The sequence below is a fragment of the Drosophila persimilis genome, unplaced genomic scaffold (assembly GCF_003286085.1).
Source record: "Drosophila persimilis strain 14011-0111.01,24,50 unplaced genomic scaffold, DperRS2 tig00000676-arrow-arrow-pilon, whole genome shotgun sequence".
NCBI classification, from domain to species: Eukaryota; Metazoa; Arthropoda; class Insecta; order Diptera; family Drosophilidae; genus Drosophila; species Drosophila persimilis.
In genome coordinates, this window is record NW_020825332.1 from 1,011,128 (window position 1) to 1,029,070 (window position 17,943).

Here is a 17,943-nt window from a genome sequence, read left to right on the forward strand (position 1 = left end):
GCGGCCATCCGTCGATATCAACATCAGCTGCTTGGATTGCTATCGATATAAAGAAACGCGAGCGCATATTTCCGTCAAAATTGAATATTTAATTCAATTAAGTTTAATTATTGCATTAATCTCCAAATACATTATGAATTAAACAATGCTCACTTAGGTTTATAACTACCAGCTACTACATACGTAAACTTGATGGCTCCAGTGCACCTTGTAACCATAAACTTAGAAAAAAACCTATTTTCTTAACCACTTTCCGGAGTTCCGAGAGGAATCAAATCATGAATTTATCCGTTTAGCAGAGTGTTGTGACATGGGTTTACAAAATAACTTGTAGATAATTGAGTTCATTAGCTTGGCTCCTCGACTAAAATTGTAATATCAAATAAGAGTTAATTTATTTTGTGCTCGCTTTTGCGGTTGCAGCCGATCCATAGTTTGAAGCCTTGCTGATCTGCGTCTTCTTGATGGCCTGTCCCATGAGCCAATAGACTGAAATGATGATAAAACAATTAAATAAAGTTCAGACAGTGACCATACCATCCCATGCTTACAGAGTCCTAGAATGGAGAGCGAGGTGATGAAGGCCGTCCAGTTGGCAGCCAGCAAGGAATTGATCAGATAGGAGAAGATGAGGGACATCGAGAATATCGCCCAGGCGAAGAAATTCAGGAGCGAGCTTAGCCGAGGCTTTTTCACGTACACCGGAACCTCCTTCACGCCCGAGGTCTTGAAGAAGCTGCCCGTCTCGAGGAAGCTGTCGATAATGCGGTCCTTCTCTACAAACAGATCCTGCAGCCACTTGGCGGCCTCCTTCTCGTCTTCCGGCACCTGCTCCAGCGGGATACGTCTCATCAGCATGTGGGGCTCCACGCTCTTTCCGTTCAGCAGCGACAGCATTGTGGAAGGGGTCTACACAATTATTGGACGGGATTAGGAGTAAAGATTAGAATTAGAGATAATCAAGAAAGGATTAGCGGTATATTTTACCGTATCTGTTGGCCTGTAGGCCAGGTTGATGTCATAGATAACCGGACAGAGGCCACGAATGGGAGCCAAGCTGGCGGTGAATCCCTTGGTGCGCGGAATCAGATGGTGCTTAAGTACTGGCATGCCACGTTCCTGGGCAAACTTGACGGAAGCCTCGTGCTTGGCGGGTGTGAAGCGTGTGCCTTCGGCATTGAGCAGCAGCCAGGTGGGATCGGGATAGGAGAACACCACCTTCAGCTGCTCCGTAATGATGGTCTTGTCCTGGTCGAAGTTGCGATTGAGGAAGACAAATTCGGCCAGCCACCAGCCCCAGCCTATGATGGGCACATACCGGATGGGCTTCTTGGCGTAGGCCTTGCAGTTACCGAGGACATTCAGCTTGTCGCAGATCATCCAACCGTTGAGCCAGTCGATCTCGTACTTGTGGTTCATAATGAGCAGCACGTGCTCCTTGCCAGCGTACTTCTTGTAGTCATCCTCATCCATATAAACGCTCATTTTACTGCCGGCATACCAATCCGCCACAAAGACCAGTTCTGAAAAGGAATGAAAGGGTCAGTCAAATCGGTCAGTGCATTCCAACAGAGACAACAGAGATGTGTACTTACGGGAGTAGAGGGAGTAGCAGGCATAGTACATCAGCTTGCGGAAGAGACGTTTGTTGAAGGGCTTGATGACGAGGTGCATCAGCAGCTGGATAAGGTTGATGCACACCCCGCTCGTGAAGAACGTGAGGGCGATGCACAGATGGATCAGTCTCAATTGTTTCAGCTTCTCCAACGACACCATATTGAACTAAAAGCAGAAAAGGTTCAATGTTCCAATTATGTTGCTTGCAACCTTTTACGTAACTCAGAAACTCTAAATTGAACTAAAAATAGTAGCACCCCCGATGGGGCAATAAACTTCAGAGGGTACCGCCTGCATAAACCCCCTTTTTATGGCCAAGATGAGCTGCCGTCTTTGTGGTTTTACGGCGAGTGAAAGACGCATCGTTCCGTGCCGTTCCGCACTCACTTTAATGCTTTGTTGATTCGACCACGCGGAAAAGTTGAACGCGAGTTGCACAATTCAGCAGCTGAGGACGGACTGGCTTGAGTAATGGCTAACAAACAGATATTGCAAGATATATATTGGAGGCTATAGACGAATCTAATCAGCAGTGGCAGTGAGCCCAGGCAACAACGGGAGTCGCGAGTCCACTATTGATGAATTTGTCCAGTTTATAATTATCATTTATAGCACTCCGTCGTGAACAAAGTCCGTACGATCGGATCGGATCGGACCGGGCGGTGGTAGATACTACTACATTCTACGAAGAGGTCTTCGTCTTCGCGTGCTCCTCCCCACCTCACCCCACACTATCCCACACACACATTGTAGCTGCTATTGTGTGTATGCGTATGTGCAAGCGAGGCGTGTGGTGGTGTGACGTGGATTATGGTTATCATCGCCCTCTCTCTTTCTCTCTAGCTCTCTGGCACAGCACCGCCACCCACTATTATCACCAACAAAGTCCAACGCTCGGCGATCTGTCATCTTGGGCTTTGAAGATATTCTTAGACCTCTTATCTTATATATAGACACACTCCTGACCACTTTGCTGTATGGATTCTGCGGATTTCCTTCCCTCTGAGTCTCGCAAACATGTTCATTTAGTGTAGTTAGTTTTTGCACTGGCGACTCAATGCCGTCGCCGCCTACACTCCACTAATTTACCTTTTTGGCAATGTTTTTGTGCGAATTTTTATAATTGTTATTTGTTTGCTAAGCGTCTAGTGTGCCCGTTTTTTTGCAATAATTCTAAGTGGAACATCTGCGTAGAGCTGGAGAAACATCGGTGTTAACATCGATGACATCGATGGTACTCGAACGATTTTTGTGTTTTCGATGTATCGATATATTTAACATCCCTATCTGCAGCTCTGCAATTTATGCCAAAATTTCATTTTCTTAAACAATTTGAAAGTCACAGTGCTGAAAGTAAACGTCGGGTGAAGTGAGAATAGTTACATCAATTTATATCCTGTCTGGATCTTAAATCTCCGCTTGTTTTTGTTGACGAAAACTATTACGGAAGCTGAGCAAAATTCAACCGGCAGACAGAGACGCTTTTTTTCCTGCATTTTGCAAACGTGAGCAGCAGTAGCGGCAGTAGGAGGTGCGAGGTAGTATAGAAATGGGTTTGGGCTTGAGGGGATAGACACGCATATGTACATACCTGAACATGGTCATAACCGAGTGCTTATAGGTTTAGTCATGTCCAATTCAGAAATCTACGACCCCTCCAACTCAGATCTGAGCAGCGACGAATACGCCACTGAGGAAGACGACGACGCTCTGATGGATGCCGCCGTCAGTAAGCAACCTCCTCCCCCCAAGGAGACCCAATCGAGCCTCGAGTCCTCCTCGATGCCCGAAAAGGCATCGGTATTGGAATCGACCAAGCCCCCCGACAGCAGCGTGGAGCTGCCGCTGCCGCTACCGCCGACACCGACGCCGGCACCAAATGACAAGGGCACAAAACCGCCGGCTACTCGCGAGGAAACCCTCCGCCGGATCAAGCAAATTCGAGCAAGGAAAAAGAACATCGGATATTATAAACTCCGCAGCATTCGATGGCAAGTGTCTATAAAGAAAATTAATTGACTTTTGAGGTTATCTATAATTGAAAATCGTTTTCCGATCAGGCTCCGAAAGCTGCATCAATTTCCCAACAGCAAATTGGACGCTTTAAAGCAAGTCTTTCCCCTATATAAGGCACACTATAAGCGCTTGGCCGACTACTGGAGCGACAGGGCGGCCTATCGGCAGAAGCTGCTGGCTCGCCAGAGCTGTAGCACCAGCAGCCGCAGTCGTAGTTACAGTCACAGCCGCAGCAACAGTCGCTCGCACTCTCGTTTTCGCTCTCGCAGTGGGAGCCGCAGTCGCAGTGAGAGCAACTCGCTGGAGCTCATCTGCTTGGATGACACCGAAAACGAGGACTCGCCGGAGAAGGTGGAGCCGGCCCAGACAGCCAGACAGATGTCGGCCGTGAAGGAGGACAAGGAGAAGTCGATTCCTTTGCGACAGATTGAACTTGACAAGAAGCCGCCTCCACTAGCCCCCGAAAACGGCTCCATCCTAGACGAATTCCTCACCATGAAGCCGCCTTTAAATCAAATTCTGAAACAGCAAGTTGACAAAGAGATAACTGCTTATGAGCTGGCCCAGTTTTCAGCTGCCATGAAACAATTGACGGAGAATACTCAGCAGCAGCCGAAGGAGGAGACGCCCACAACTGTGGCGCCCACTGAGCCCCTTAAGCGCCGTCGTTCGGTAACGCCACCACCACTGACCAGCAGTCAGGAAAAGCGCCCAAGGCAGATGCCTGATCCTGATGACGATGACGATGACTATGACCGCATCGAATTTATACCAGTTGTGCAGCCGGCACAGGAGTCTCCAAAGCGAGCTTTAGTTACTCCACAGCAGTATGTCCAGCCACAAATGCAGCGGCCACAACAGTCACCCGTTCAGGAAAAGCCACAGCAGCAGCAGCTGCAGCAACCATTAAAAGACAAGCCACAGCAGCCACAGCAGACGCCGCCGCAGACGCCGCCGCAGCAGCAGACGCCGCCGCAGCAGCCACAGCAGCCGCAGCAGCAGACGCCGCCGCAGCAGCCACAGCAGCCGCAGCAGCAGACGCCGCCGCAGATTCAGACGCAGATACAGAAACGCAAGCCACAGCATCCCCAGCAACATCATCCTCTGCAGCCACAGGTTCCGCAGCCGCATTCGCAGCCATTGCAGCCTAAACCACAGAAGCTCCAACCGGATCCCAAGATGCAGCATCCGCAGTCACAGCATCCGCAGAATCAGCAGCCGCAGAATCAGCAGCCGCAGAATCAGCAGCCGCAGCACCAGCAGCCGCAGCAGACATTGCAACAGAAACCACTGCAGGATCCCAGATTTCCTGTTTTCCAGTTAGGCACGCCCTACTCTCTCGCTCCAGTGGCAGGATCCGGATCAGGAGCCATCCAACAGGCCGTGAACCTGACCGCCATGGCCTACAGCGTGAACACGCCCAGTCCCCAGGCCGTGCCCATGGAGATTTCCTATCCCACCGCGAAGCTGCCACAGACTGCTGCCAATCCGATGAACCTCCAGATGCCAACTCAGGCTCACCAGCCACGTGCAACGCCACCAGCCAGTCCCCAGCCTCAGATCCAGCCACAGGCCCAGACATTCGCTGTACCGCAGCAGCCAAAGCCACGCCGCTCAGAGACCGTCTCCACTCAGACCCCAAAAACCGCTCAAGCCCCACAGCCGGCGGCTCAGAATCAGATTCCTTCGACTGCTCAGAACCCTCCGCTGGGACGACCCAAAACACCTCACATGGATCTCGGAAACGATGATGCCAATTTCCATTACCACCTCCTGTCGCTCTACGAGGAGATGGACACCCAGCTGAAGGCGAAGATATCGCTGGTCAAGCCGGAGCTGAAGGCCCTGGCCAAGGAGCGGGAGCGCATTGAGTTTGAGATGAAGAATCTGGATAGACAGATCCTGAAGCACGAGGACGAGGGCAATCGCCTGCAATATCTGCGCCTCGTTCAGAACGAGCTGCGAATCCGCCTGGAGCGCAAGGAGCGTCTAGCCATCATCAAAAGCATGGTGCCCAATTTGATCGGCCAGAACTGCAGCATCTCGGAGCTGAGCGAAATGCAGGCGATGTTGGCGCTCAACACTGAGGATGCCGCCGCTGTCAGCATGGAGCACTGCCTCAACAAGATGGAGCAAAATAGGAGCAACATTGAAATGCTTCGCTCGTAGGTCAACGACGGATCGCGCTCCTCGAACAAGTCTTAACCCCTGCTGTTTCTCTTTTCAGAGCCTTGGGTCTGAAAGCCCCAGAGAGGGAACCGACTGCTTCTCCCACTCACCGCCAAGCGCCGCGACAGATGGAGGAATTTCCTCAGCATCGCAGTCCACTTCGCGGATCCACACACGTTATCAATAATTTTTTCGATTCGAGGCGCCATTCAGAGGAGAGGTAAGAGAAGTTCACCCCTTTTTTGCTCTAGAAACCTATGCTATCCATTTATTTTTTGTAGAACCGCCCCATCGTCGAATCTGGGGCACATCTCCAGCCAGACCCAGATTTCACAACGGCTGCCCAAGTCGCCAAGCCTGGAGTTTTTGACCGGCAGACAGGGACAGGTCCAGGCCCAGGTCCAGATATCGCCACACCATCGCAGCCAGAGCTCGCTGCACTGCCCGTCCGGGATCGAGAACCTAATGATGCCGCTGTACAACAGCAGTCCCTTGACCGGCCAGCAGAAAAAGGTACACAAGTGTTATTTAAATACTCTCCCGATTGCCTAACGAACAAAATATTCATTCGTTCTTTAGCACGACGAAATGCATTCCAACTATAATAATGAGTCCTACTCGTCGGGTGGGCAGCAGCCACAGACCAACACGCAGCCCCAGGGCATAGCTAAGACTTTTGACAATCGCAGTAACAGGCTGCAGACTAGTGGTCCAGGAGAGGGCGTTATCATGTTGAATGGACAGGGGGGGGAACATAACTGCGTGGAGTGCGGCAAGAATGGGGCCAATTTTATTTGTGGCATCTGCAAGATGCAGTGCTATTGCAGTCGTGAGTGTCAGGTGAGCATGAACCTGACCTGCCCCTTTAACCACCGAAATGATTCCACTAAACTTCGTTTTCTTCTTTTTTGATCAATTTTCAGCTCCGCGCCTGGGATGCGCACTACCCGCTCTGTGGTCAATAATCAGCTAATCAGCATTACTAGGTCTGCAACTATAACTACAATCAAGATATTATAATCCAGTCGCGTAAGATGCATCGAACATCCTAGATCCAAGACATACAAACAAACATTAAGTTCATATTCGATTGCAATGCATAAATAATCATTTTTTTCATTTGTAATCGCTCTCCGCACATCGATCAATAAACACATAAAGACACTATCGAACTAATCGTATTTTCCAACACCGCTATCGATAGTTCATGTTTGATTGGAGGGCAATGCCTAACGGCTGCTTTTGAAATTAATTCCGTTGGATCCGATCCCTTTTTGAGGCAAGGCAGCACAGAATCTACATATGTATGTGTGCTATCCATAATCTGGGTTTATTTACTGCGCCTTCGCACCTGGCACAGCAGCTGGATGTCATTGATATGCAGATGGAGCGGCTGCCTCTTGGTCCACGGGCCGCGTCGCAATTTCCGGATGCGCAGCTGCCGGCTGCAGTGCAGCCTGAATTTCAGATTCGGATGCCACACATTCGAGGCGGCGATGGCCGTGTTGGCGCTGGGTGTGACGCATTTATAGGCGTATTGCCACCATAACCGTATGCTTTGCTTGGTACTGTGCTACAATTCAGTGGACGGGGGTGTGGGTGTGGGCAGATTGTAAATATTATTGGCCCTAAACAATCAATGTGGGGTTTTTTGGGTGGGGGAAAGACTCACCATATAGACGGGCAAAACGTAGTAACGCTTACACTCGCGTCGCCTGAAGTTGAATGCTATGGGCTGGCGGTGCGTCGACGACACCTTTGTCAGGTGCGATCGAATGGCGCTGGCACTGGTCGAGCGCTGCAGACGCTGGAGCTGGTAAAAGGCACAGAGAACGGGGCACGGGCACGGGGCCGGTCACGTAATTAGTAATTAGTTTTCCAAACAATTGAACACCTTTTCAAAGCACACAATATTTAATATGCGCAAAATGTTTGCTATTTTGCTTTGAGCTCTACAAAGAATTCGCGCCAAATTTGGCTTGCAAATGATTCGAATCGACTCCGGATTAGGCGCTTTGTTTGCAATCCGCCGATTGCTGGCTGGCTGCCTGGCTGGATGGAGTGGGATCCGAACCGGAGTGAGAGTGCGACTGCAGTTGGCCCTGAACCTGCTTATCAAAGCGGTAAGCGGCAAAGCGCCAAGCGGTAAGGGAACGGCAAAGCTAGTCGCACTTATCGATGCGCTGTCTATATACACACATACATACATATACATAATTGCTGTAAAAATTACAGTTGTAAGCTCCTATTCTCATGGCTTATTTATGCGATCCGACAGCGGAGTCATCCAACTCGAAGTTGATTGCAATTAAATCCGCTTATCAGTTTAGAGTCGCGATTCAAATTAACACTATAATCAAATCGAAGCAGCCGCCCCACTCCCGCTCTCCCTCCTCACTCTCTCTCTCTCTCTCTCTCTCTCTCTCTCTCTCTCTGTCCGTTCTGTCTGTGTTTTAGCGTCCTCGCCGACTAGTCGGTGTACCCTTGTGCAGAGAAGGGTATCACGATTTGGTGCAGACTTTTGCCACGCAATGGAGCAGGAAGCATCTTCGAGCCCACAAAGTATGCTGTATCTGAATCACATATTGCTATACCCTACAGCTTTTACGATTCTTTGTGAGAAAATATATTTGATTCTCAAGATAATTCCATTGTTACAGGCTTACAGGCTCTTAAGAGTATCTAAATCTTCGTGCCCCCCCTATGGCTAGCCTTCCTTTTCTGCTGTTTTTTTTTCTAGTACAAGTATTAAACAGTTTTACAAGCCGCTAACGCTCAGAAATTGTTGCTAATTAGTTGAACCCGCGCACGCCGGCGCAGCGGACCTTAAAATCGAGCTCCATGGGGTGCGGGATGTGGGATGTGGGTTGCGGGTTGCGGGGGCGCGGGCGCGGGCGCGGGCCGTGCCGGCTCTATTAAAGGTGTACTGTGACTGTGTGTGTGCGTGAGTCTGCGTCAAGATTGGAGGCAATCGAGCTGAATTAGATGCGGTCGCCGATGGGATGGGGTTGAGGGTTCTGGGGTCGATTGAGTGCAGATCAAGCGATGAGCAATTTGTTTTGTTCATTGTTTTCTTTTTAAGAAATTAGAAATCAGAAATTAAAAAGGACCTTGAATGCAATTTCTGTGATTTAATTTGCATACAAAAAAAAACCAAGTCGGGGTATTATTTAGTGCATTCCATTCCTCTCTCCCCAGCAATCGACTTCGAAACTTCGACTTCGAAAAGTCCCGTTTCATTCGATCACTGAAACAAAACACGTTAAACGCTTTGCTTTGCCTGAAACGATACTATTTGCCTGATGACAGGCGCAATTAAACAAATCTCAACGCTTTCGATTCAAGCGACTTGTGTTCGCTTTTTATTTGTAAATATATTGTTGCTTTCGATGTTGAACGGTACACGGTACGGTATGTGCATGTGCGTGTCGCGGGCTGTTGTGTTTGTGTTTGTGTATCACTATCGGTGCGAGTAGAGTATCTGGCAGCTATATCTAAGGGGGTGTCGTGTCTCCATGTCTCCCTGTCTCCATGTCTCCCTGGCAGTGTTTCTGTTTCTGTTTGTGTCTGTGTTTCTGTTTGTGTCTCTCTATGTATGATTCAGCGGCGCCCTCAACCAACTCCCACAACCACAATGAATGGCTGCCGCTGTGTTCCGTTCTGCGTTTCAGTTCAGTTCATTGGGATCGCTGGGGACGACGACGACGACTACGACTACGACGGTTGCACGGTTCTCGGTTTTTGAATTCGCAATTTTGTTTCGGCTTTTCGGCTTTTGGGTGTTCGGGTGCTTTGGTGCTTCGGGGCTTCGGGCGGTTGTCATTGTTGGGAGAAGACCCTCTCCCAAGTAAAATTCATGTTAATGAATGTTAATTTATACATTTGTAAGAATCTAAAATCTGTTTTTCCATACACAACAATTATTGACTGGCTGCCGTGGCCGCTGGCACTGGCGCTGCTCCCCAAATTCGAATTTGGAAACAGTCGCGCCTGAAACGCCGCCGTGATCGCGCACTGCACTGCTCAGCTCTGCTCTCTCTAGAACATTAGTTCCGTTACCCCCCTCCCTCCCCCTCGAAAAAGGAAAGAAATAGAGAGGCAATGGATCCCGAGTTTGTGAACAAATATAACCAGGTGCTCAGTCGGTTGAAGCTCATCGAGAACTTCGATGGCAGCGATCCTGGGAAGCTGCCGCCGTTCCTGCAGCGGATCGAGGCCCTGATGCCGGCCATCAACAGCTTCGACGACTACTACAAGGCACAGCTGATAGGACACATCAAGAACAAGTGCACTGATCGGGCCAGGGAGGCGGTCTTCACGCGACAGATGAGTGCCCCGGCGGCCAATGGAAATGGGAATGGTCATGCCAATGGACACCTGCTGAAGGCCGAGTCCTGGCTGAAGCTCAAGGATCAGCTGCTGTACAACTACGCGGAGCGGGAGTCCAGCTACTCGCTGATCCACAAGATCCGCAGCGCGGTGCTGGACTCGAACATAGAGCTGTACTACCAGAAAATGGCTAAGCTGAAGCATCGACTAATCAACCGGAAGCTCACCCACAACGACACCCTGTACGCGCTCGAGGACATCGAGCGGATCACGCTGCAGGTCTTCCGCGACCACCTGCCCGAGCCCACACACTCGATGATTTTGCGGCGCAACCCCAAGAGCATGGAGGAGGCCTACCGCTACATCGTGGAGGTGCAACAGCAGTTCTACACCCAGAGCGGCTCCCTCGGGAGCGATCAACAGGCGGCCACCTTCAGCACCAGCCACAAGCAGCACCACCACACATACGGCGTTGGTATGGGCGGCGTGGGCGTCAGCACCGTGGGTCTGGGCGTCGGGATGGGTGCAGTGGGTCTGGGCATGTCCTCGGCGGGCTACGGCCGCCAGATGTCGGACAAGGGCAACAGCCAGAACGCTAGCTCCAGGAGCTACTATAACCAGGCGGCGCCCGCCGTGGGAGCGGGTAAGACGAGTCCCATGTTCAAGAGCCTCGGAAATCCCACATTCAAATCCAGCTTTAGCTACAACGGCACCAGCAGCGGCAGCATGGCCGGAACGGGCGGCATGGGCTACTCCAATACGAAGAAGGATGTGAAGGCCAACTATCAGCAGCAGAAGAATCAGAACCAGAACCAGAAGAGCTCCATGAAGACCTCCAGCATGGGTTCCGGCAGCAGCTGGCGGAAGTAGAAGAGAAGCCCCACGAAGGATTCACCCCACAAACCGATCCCGAATCTGGCTTACAGCTCAAGGGGAGGGCGATGGGAGAAGGGCAATGATGATGATGATGATGATGATGGGCTAATGAGCTAAGCGGAGCGCATGATCTAATCTCTTGGGCCTGTGACTAAGCCAAGGCTTGGAGATTGGATCGATGTCGAGTGCATGCCTCATGCTAATTACCCCCCAACCCCAACCCCAGCCCCAGCCCCAACCGCAGCAGCAAAGCAGTGTGTCTAATAGTTAGTTCAATCGATGATGATGATGATGATGATGGTGATGATGATACGAATGATGTGGATGTGATTGTGGATGCAGATGACGACGAATCGATACGATGCGATGACCGTGCCGACATGTTAATTATTATCTCATAAGACTCAAAGTGTACATAGCCCCCAACCGAACATTCCCCACCCCACCCCATCTCCCATAACCAAACCCACCTACAACCCCGAAATATATTTTTGTTTTGTTTTTTGTTTACCAATAAAGTGTAAAGTCTAACGCCTTGCGCCTCCAGTTTTTTCTGGTTCTTGGATTTCTACGGGTATTACTCATTCCCCGCTATTGGATCTATTTATCGCCTACTTATGGCATTCCACACATATATCCACTGGGATCGCTGAACTCTTTTGGAACCCCACTTTTGCACTTCTACTTTAATGGGATCCACTCGTCCTCGTCTTAGCCATTAAATCGAAACCTTCTACTCACCACCTGATGGGCACTTGAGTGCGACGCAGATCCTCTCTGATCATAGCCCATGTCCTGCTGTGGAGGCTCGGCCACCTCCTGCAGCTTCACAGCCTTCGGCTTGGACTTGTCCTTGTCGCTCTTGGGATTGCCGAAGAGGCCGCGCTGCTCGGCCCGTCGAATGAGGTACTTCTCGTTGAGATGCGTGAGATTCTTGCGGCGCACCAGGGAGAGGAAGCTGCCCGTCGTCTGCTGCCGGATGCAGTTGTCCTGATGGATGCATATGTCCGGCACCGTATCCTGGACAAACTCGTCGATGTCCGGGGTGACAATCAGATCGATGCTGTCCACACGTGGCAGGGGCGGCGCAGAGGATGGGGCTGGCAGTTCTGGCTGCGACTTGCGCTTGTCCTCGGCCGACAGCTTGTCCTTTTTGCGGGGCGAATCCTTGCTCATGGCAGCCGCCGGGATGTTGGCGGCCTCCAGCTCGGCCAGGGCCTCCAGCCGCTTCACCTCTTTGTAGGCATTGCGATGCTTCTCGAGGGCCAGCTTGTTGATCAGCTCGATGACGTGCTCCACCATGTCCTCATTCTCGGTGCTCACAATGGAGTGCGTCTGGTAGAGGACGAACTGCACCTGCGGCCGCGACATGGACATGGTGAGGGTGAGAAGCTGCTCCTCCAGGATCAGGGCGACTCGCGTGCGCCCCTCGTCGCTGACCTCCGACTCGGTGAGGACCTCCAGCATGCTGAGATCTCCGCCCCGCGAACAGATAAGATCTATGGGATCCGAGATGGCACTAAAAGAGTTCGGGGGCGTGGCGAAGATGCCCACGACAGTGCGGAATCGATTGGACTCCATCGGAAAGGAAGTGAAGGCATCGCCAAAGAGTCGTATATTGTTCACGCCAATGGACTCCATGTAGCGTCGATAGTCCTTCAGATTGGTCCCCGCTCCGTACACGTAGAAGTTATTCACGCGGTTAATGGAGTAGAAGAGGGCCGCCAGGTAGGCGGTGGAGCGGGGCGACCCAATATGCGTCTGCAGGATGTCGCCATCCAGCTCGAAGTAATCCATCATTTTGGACATAATGGCAGGGCCAAAGGTGAAGTTTTTGTCCTTAAAAAGAGAGAGAGAGATAGAGAGAGGAAAGAAGTGTTTAAATGGAGAATCTAGATAATTACATGACACCTACAATTATCAATTTACAGCTCTTGAAATTCGTACAATCGTGTGTGTACTCGTACGTGTAGTGGCATTATCAATTATCATTCCATCACGATCGGATAATTATGACAGATACTGAATCATGATACTGATACCGCTAGCCTCGCGTGTGACACAAAACACAGCCAGAACCAGAACCCACCTGCATGATGAAGTAATGTTTGGTCATCAGATCCGACTTTGTGAACTCGCTGCGGTCCTTGGGTATGCAGGAGATGACCAGCGGACAGATGTTGTCCCACTTGCAATGCTGCTCCAGCAGCGGCTGCTCATCGTCCGGCCCATGGACAGTGAAGCCCATTTCCGTAAGGATCCTATCCGCCTCCACTTTGGTGCTGGGGATTCACTTGAGTAGAGTTTTGGGGTTCAGGAGGTCTTCAGGAGATGCTTCTACCTACCGCACCAGAAAGGGATTGATCCAGCCGGTGACCACTGGATTGGCTGCTGCTATGGCCACCTTTTCGTTCTGCAGATGAATCGGGAGTAGCTGCGAGAGTCGGAGGGCGCCCACCTTTATTCTCATGCGGGAAAATGAGGCGGCCAGTCGTATACGATGCTGCCAGAGCACGCCCGCCAGATCTATTCGGATTTTAGACGTGAAAGGCGATTCTGTAAGGACGTAATCTGTGCGAACCAACCTGTGACCTCTGCCTCCTTGTAGAGGCTCGCCTGAAGCTCTTGCTCTTCGGAATTGCGGCCCTTGAACTGGCGATCGTGGAGCTCGAAGAGCATTAACCATATACGCTGCTCGTCCTCGAGGTACTGAAAGTGGGAATGGGGGAAATATATCCAGGGATAGGATAGGCAGTGAAAGATGGATAGCCACCTGACTGTGCTGCTCAAAGAAACAGACATCGTTCAAGGCATTAGAGAGAACAACCTTGTCTATAACGGCACAGAAAGAATGGGAGATCAGATTGGACCATAAAGATTTTGGGGCTACCCACATCGAAAGACATCGTAGATCAAAGAGTAGGCCAATCGCATCTCGTGCTCATTGCGAAAATTCACGAGAATGGGGGGCTTGCGGAGCAGTTTCGCGGCATTCCCGATGGTGGGCAGAGTCCAGCGGGCGCCTGTCTTCAGGCGGACCTTCACGGTGGTGGCGTGGCAGTGTTTCAGAACGCGACTGCGTCGCCCATTGGGACTGACGCCGGGCGTAAGGATCTTGGTGATGCGCAGCGGATCGAACAGGGGCTTCTCCTTCTTGTGGATGTCCTGCAGGGAGAGGGTGGACTCTTCCGGCGACTCGTTGACCTGCCGCTGGATCTCCAGCAGCATGTAGTACATTTTGTCCTGCCACTCCTCGTCGCTGGGCAGATAGATCTGCTTCATTTTCTTCAGTTTTTTGCTCTGCTCCTTGAAGATGGCCGGATACACGGAGAAGATGTCCGCGAGGCTGAGAAAGAACAGCTGATTGGACATGGCAGCAGCGAGAGAAGAGAAGAGAGTAATAAGAGTACAAGCGAGAACGAGAACCGAGCACTTGCAGCGAGCAGCAGCAACTGAGGATGAGCGTCGCGTCGCGTCTCCTTTCGATAGCGTGTCTTTCATCTCCCTTCCGCCTATGGCTTTGGCCCTTCTCCTTCTACCTCTGCTGCTGCCGCTGCCAGTGCCTCTGCCCTTCCACAACCAATTTCCAATGACAATGACAACTGCTGATTTTATATTCTCATTCTCCCATTCTCCCATTTCCATTTCGTTCGGTTCGTGCTTAACACCAATTCAATGCTGGGAGTCGGATCCGACATCAACTGCGCTGCATGCTCCATGGAATTACTTATCTATCTGCTGCTGCTGCTGCTGCTACTGCTGCTGTCTCCCCCCTCGCACTCCTTCCCACCTGTCGCCGCATGCAATGTGCACGCCAATATTGAGCACCTGCTCCGACTCCCTCTCCCACTCTCTTTCTGTCTGTCCAACTTCCAGCCAGCAAAAAAATATCCACCACAAAGGACAAACGGAAGAGGACAAACGGGAAGCCGTAGCATATGATACACTTCTTAGAGATATTGCTCCCATGGCATATGAAAAATTCATCAGATCATAATGGAATTTGTATCATCTTTCGATCTTGCAGAGACTTGTGAGCACTTTTCAAAAGTTCCTGCCACACATAGGACATGCAGCAATCATCAATGTGTCTGCATTGCATACGCCTAATGAAGGAACAATCATACTTTCCTTCAGGTCAGGGTATTAATATGTTACAGTTACACCAAATGGGTTACGCCTCAGCGAAGGAGCGCGCTAGGGAGAGAGGGAAAGAGGACAGAAGCAGATCGAAGCGATATCACACTTACCTTTTATTTTTGATGGCTTCGGTAATAAATTCTGGGTAATAAATTCCGTTTGCCATATTCGCATGATTTGCTCTGATTGGAATACGTCTTCAATAAATTGCCAAAAATGTCACAGTCAAGGCGGACGAGACACGCACGCAGGGGTGGGGAGGGGAAGAGATATATGATAGAGGAATAGACATCAACATCAACATCGACATACATAGGGGGGCTGCCATTCTGCCATTCTTCGATGTGTTGGCATTGATTGGTTGGAGTTGGCATCCCCATCCACTCTGTTTGGGGGGCTCAAATCGTTTTAGTCGAACATCAAATTAGTTGTTGATTAGGAGGGCTCTGAATAACAGTTTCGAATGGAGCGGAGCACGAGAGCAAGGAGTATGGCGGGAGCTACAATTTATTGGCCTAGGTCAAATATCGATTATCGGCCGTCAGCCACCGCATATTATTGGGTCAGAGACTGAATTGAATGTCAATTTGATTGGCATATCTGGGGTGCATGGAGATCCTACTATGTATGTGTGTACGAGTATATGTATATTCGAGCAGTGGATGGGAGGAGGTGACCTTGAGCTGGAGTAGAAAGTTCAGGCACGGGCCCAGAGCACAGAGCACAGAGCACCAGGCGAGAGAGCTGAAATGATTTCGCCTCTCAATAGTTATCTGCTTAATTGAATTGAGTTACTTTGGTTAACTTCTTAACTAAGATCAATTATAATTGGAAAAAATCATATCAATTAAAAGCCCCTCTGATTCATCTACCCTGATAATTGACCACAACACTGACCATGCAGGTTCTACGGTGGGGCTCCTCCGCTCAACGCTGTCCGTCCGGACAGTTGGGTTCGGTTGCTATCGGAAACGAATATTATAGCATTGTATATAAGCGAGTACCTATGACTGGTGGACAGAAATACTTAGATATGAATAAGCAAACTTGAATTAAAGTTATCAGGAGTGTATGTCAAAAGATAACTCGAGTATCATAATTAAATTTTTCTTCTTTTCAGTGCTCTTTCCTGGGCTGGTGCTGGGGCTGGTCTAGACCCCAGACCTGAGGCTAGGCGAATGGTATATGGTATATGTATGGGCAAAGCCACCCCAGCTTAGGGAAGACTCACTTATCGGGACAGTGCGTGTCCGTTAGGAAATCCTCCATCATAAATCAGTGGGCGAGTTTCTGGGCTTTGGTTTTTGTTTTGTTTTTTATTAAGAAGCATATTTATTATATATAAGATGTATGTAATACAATAATTTTTCTTTCTTTCATTCTTGTCTGTCGTTTTCGGTCTTCTGTCCGGGGTTGTTTCATTTTGTTTTGGTTTTGTTTTTTTTTTTATGGTTTTATGGTTCTGTCGGATTCATTTCAGTTTTTTCGGTTTTCCATTTCATTTCAGTTTTGTTTTTGTTTCATTTTTTTGTTATCCATTTTATATATAATCATATAAAACACTGAGCTACAATACAAATATTGTGATAAAAACTTACAACATAACCTTTAATACATAAAAATACTTGCGTAGTCTACAAATCGTATCGTTATAAGAGATTTTCTTCATGGATCGATGGATCGATCGTTCGCTCGTCTTTTCTTGGCTCAGCTCCTCCTCTTCTTCTTCTTGTTCTTGTTGTTGTTCTCTCTTTTGCCTTGACCTTTTCCTAAATTGTTTTCATTTCGCCTCAATGGATTCTGTTTTCGCTTTCGCTTTTCCCACTGTCTGTCCGCCTGCCTGTCTCTTCTTCTTAGTTGTTTGTGATCTACCCTATTAAAAAAAAGACTACTTCTTTCTTTCATTCATTCACTCGTTCGGTTTGGTTCGTTCATTCTCCTCCATTTCCAGCTGTTCTTTTTGTATCTTCGCTATTCTTACGGGGAGGGGGGATTGATTCTTCGGGATGAATGGAAGGGGCGGAAAGATGAGTGCGAAAGCAGAGAAACAACGAAAACATTAACCGTAAAGGTAAACCAACCATTCCAGTGGGGCAAGGCAACGCCTTCAAGGAAAAGAGTGTTCGAGAGAAACAGAGAGAGAGAACGATTCGCCCCCGGAGAGAGAATTGCATGAGTTCATCGAGTTGTCCTTCTTCCTCCTACAGTTGTGTGGGTTCGTGTGGGGTGTTTTATATGATTCTTTGCTTTGCTTGTGGCTCGTGGCTTGCGGTTTGTTGTGGCTTGGGGCTTGTGGGTTGCGGGTGGTGGTTGCAGCGTTAATTACAGTAGAAATAAGGTTCATATTTATATATATATTTGCATAATCAGAATCATAAACATAATTTTAACTTAGGACAAAACTTTGACAAACTAAAATTGAATGGACGTACCAAAAAAAAAAAAACAAAGAGAATATACAAAAAATTATCATAAATTTTGTTCTTTTCGTATGTTAGTGCCGAGTATTTTTTTTTGTTTAGATCAATAGTTTTTTTTGGTTCGAATTGGTTTTGATTTGTTTGTTGATTGTGTGTGTGTGTTAAAAACATCGATAAAGCCAATGCTCTGAGCAGATCCATACGAAAGGGACTATGGGGGGAAATCATAGTAGTATTTATAATCGTTAAAGTATAATAATATATAATAATAATAGAAGAACCAACATACAATGTATCGTTATGCGTTATGCGATTTTCGTTTTGTTTGTTTTGCGTTTTTTTTTTTCTTTTGTTTATACACATGTACACATATGCA

At 49.1% G+C, this 17,943-nt stretch overlaps 2 protein-coding genes across 4 annotated transcripts; one reads left to right on the plus strand and one right to left on the minus strand.

Annotated features, from left to right (window-relative positions):
• Window positions 1-66: 66 nt before the first annotated feature.
• Window positions 67-14,449, minus strand: LOC6599721 (1-acyl-sn-glycerol-3-phosphate acyltransferase gamma). 3 transcript variants are annotated; one of them, XM_026991637.1, is made up of 10 exons: window positions 13,902-14,394; window positions 13,781-13,839; window positions 13,593-13,716; window positions 13,353-13,533; window positions 13,097-13,289; window positions 11,749-12,846; window positions 1,596-1,782; window positions 988-1,523; window positions 552-909; window positions 67-489 (listed from the first exon to the last, which is right to left on the minus strand). In XM_026991637.1, the coding sequence occupies exons 1-10, from the start codon at window positions 14,377-14,379 to the stop codon at window positions 395-397; spliced, it is 3,309 nt and encodes a 1,102-aa protein (XP_026847438.1). In that variant the 5' UTR covers window positions 14,380-14,394; the 3' UTR covers window positions 67-394. The 3 variants fall into 3 exon arrangements, with proteins under 3 accessions (XP_026847438.1, XP_002024910.1, XP_026847439.1); XM_026991638.1 differs by lacking the exons at window positions 67-489; window positions 552-909; window positions 988-1,523; window positions 1,596-1,782 and adding exons at window positions 6,995-7,375; window positions 7,475-7,615 and having other exon boundaries at window positions 13,902-14,449; XM_002024874.2 differs by lacking the exons at window positions 11,749-12,846; window positions 13,097-13,289; window positions 13,353-13,533; ... (1 more) ...; window positions 13,781-13,839; window positions 13,902-14,394 and adding an exon at window positions 2,005-2,174.
• Window positions 9,340-11,542, plus strand: LOC6599807. Its single transcript, XM_002024871.2, has one exon. It carries the CDS (start codon window positions 9,904-9,906, stop codon window positions 10,999-11,001), a length of 1,098 nt encoding a protein of 365 aa, XP_002024907.1. The 5' UTR covers window positions 9,340-9,903; the 3' UTR covers window positions 11,002-11,542.
• Window positions 14,450-17,943: the final 3,494 nt, after the last annotated feature.

Coding starts and splice junctions, on each gene's coding strand:
- LOC6599807 (XM_002024871.2), top strand. CDS start 9,904: ATGGATCCCGAGTTTGTGAACAAATATAACCAGGTGCTCAGTCGGTTG.
- LOC6599721 (XM_026991637.1), bottom strand. CDS start 14,379: ATGTCCAATCAGCTGTTCTTTCTCAGCCTCGCGGACATCTTCTCCGTG. Junction 13,717..13,780: donor TCTTTGAGCAGCACAGTCAG/GTGGCTATCCAT, acceptor TCCCACTTTCAG/TACCTCGAGGACGAGCAGCG. Junction 490..551: donor GCTCTCCATTCTAGGACTCT/GTAAGCATGGGA, acceptor TCATCATTTCAG/TCTATTGGCTCATGGGACAG.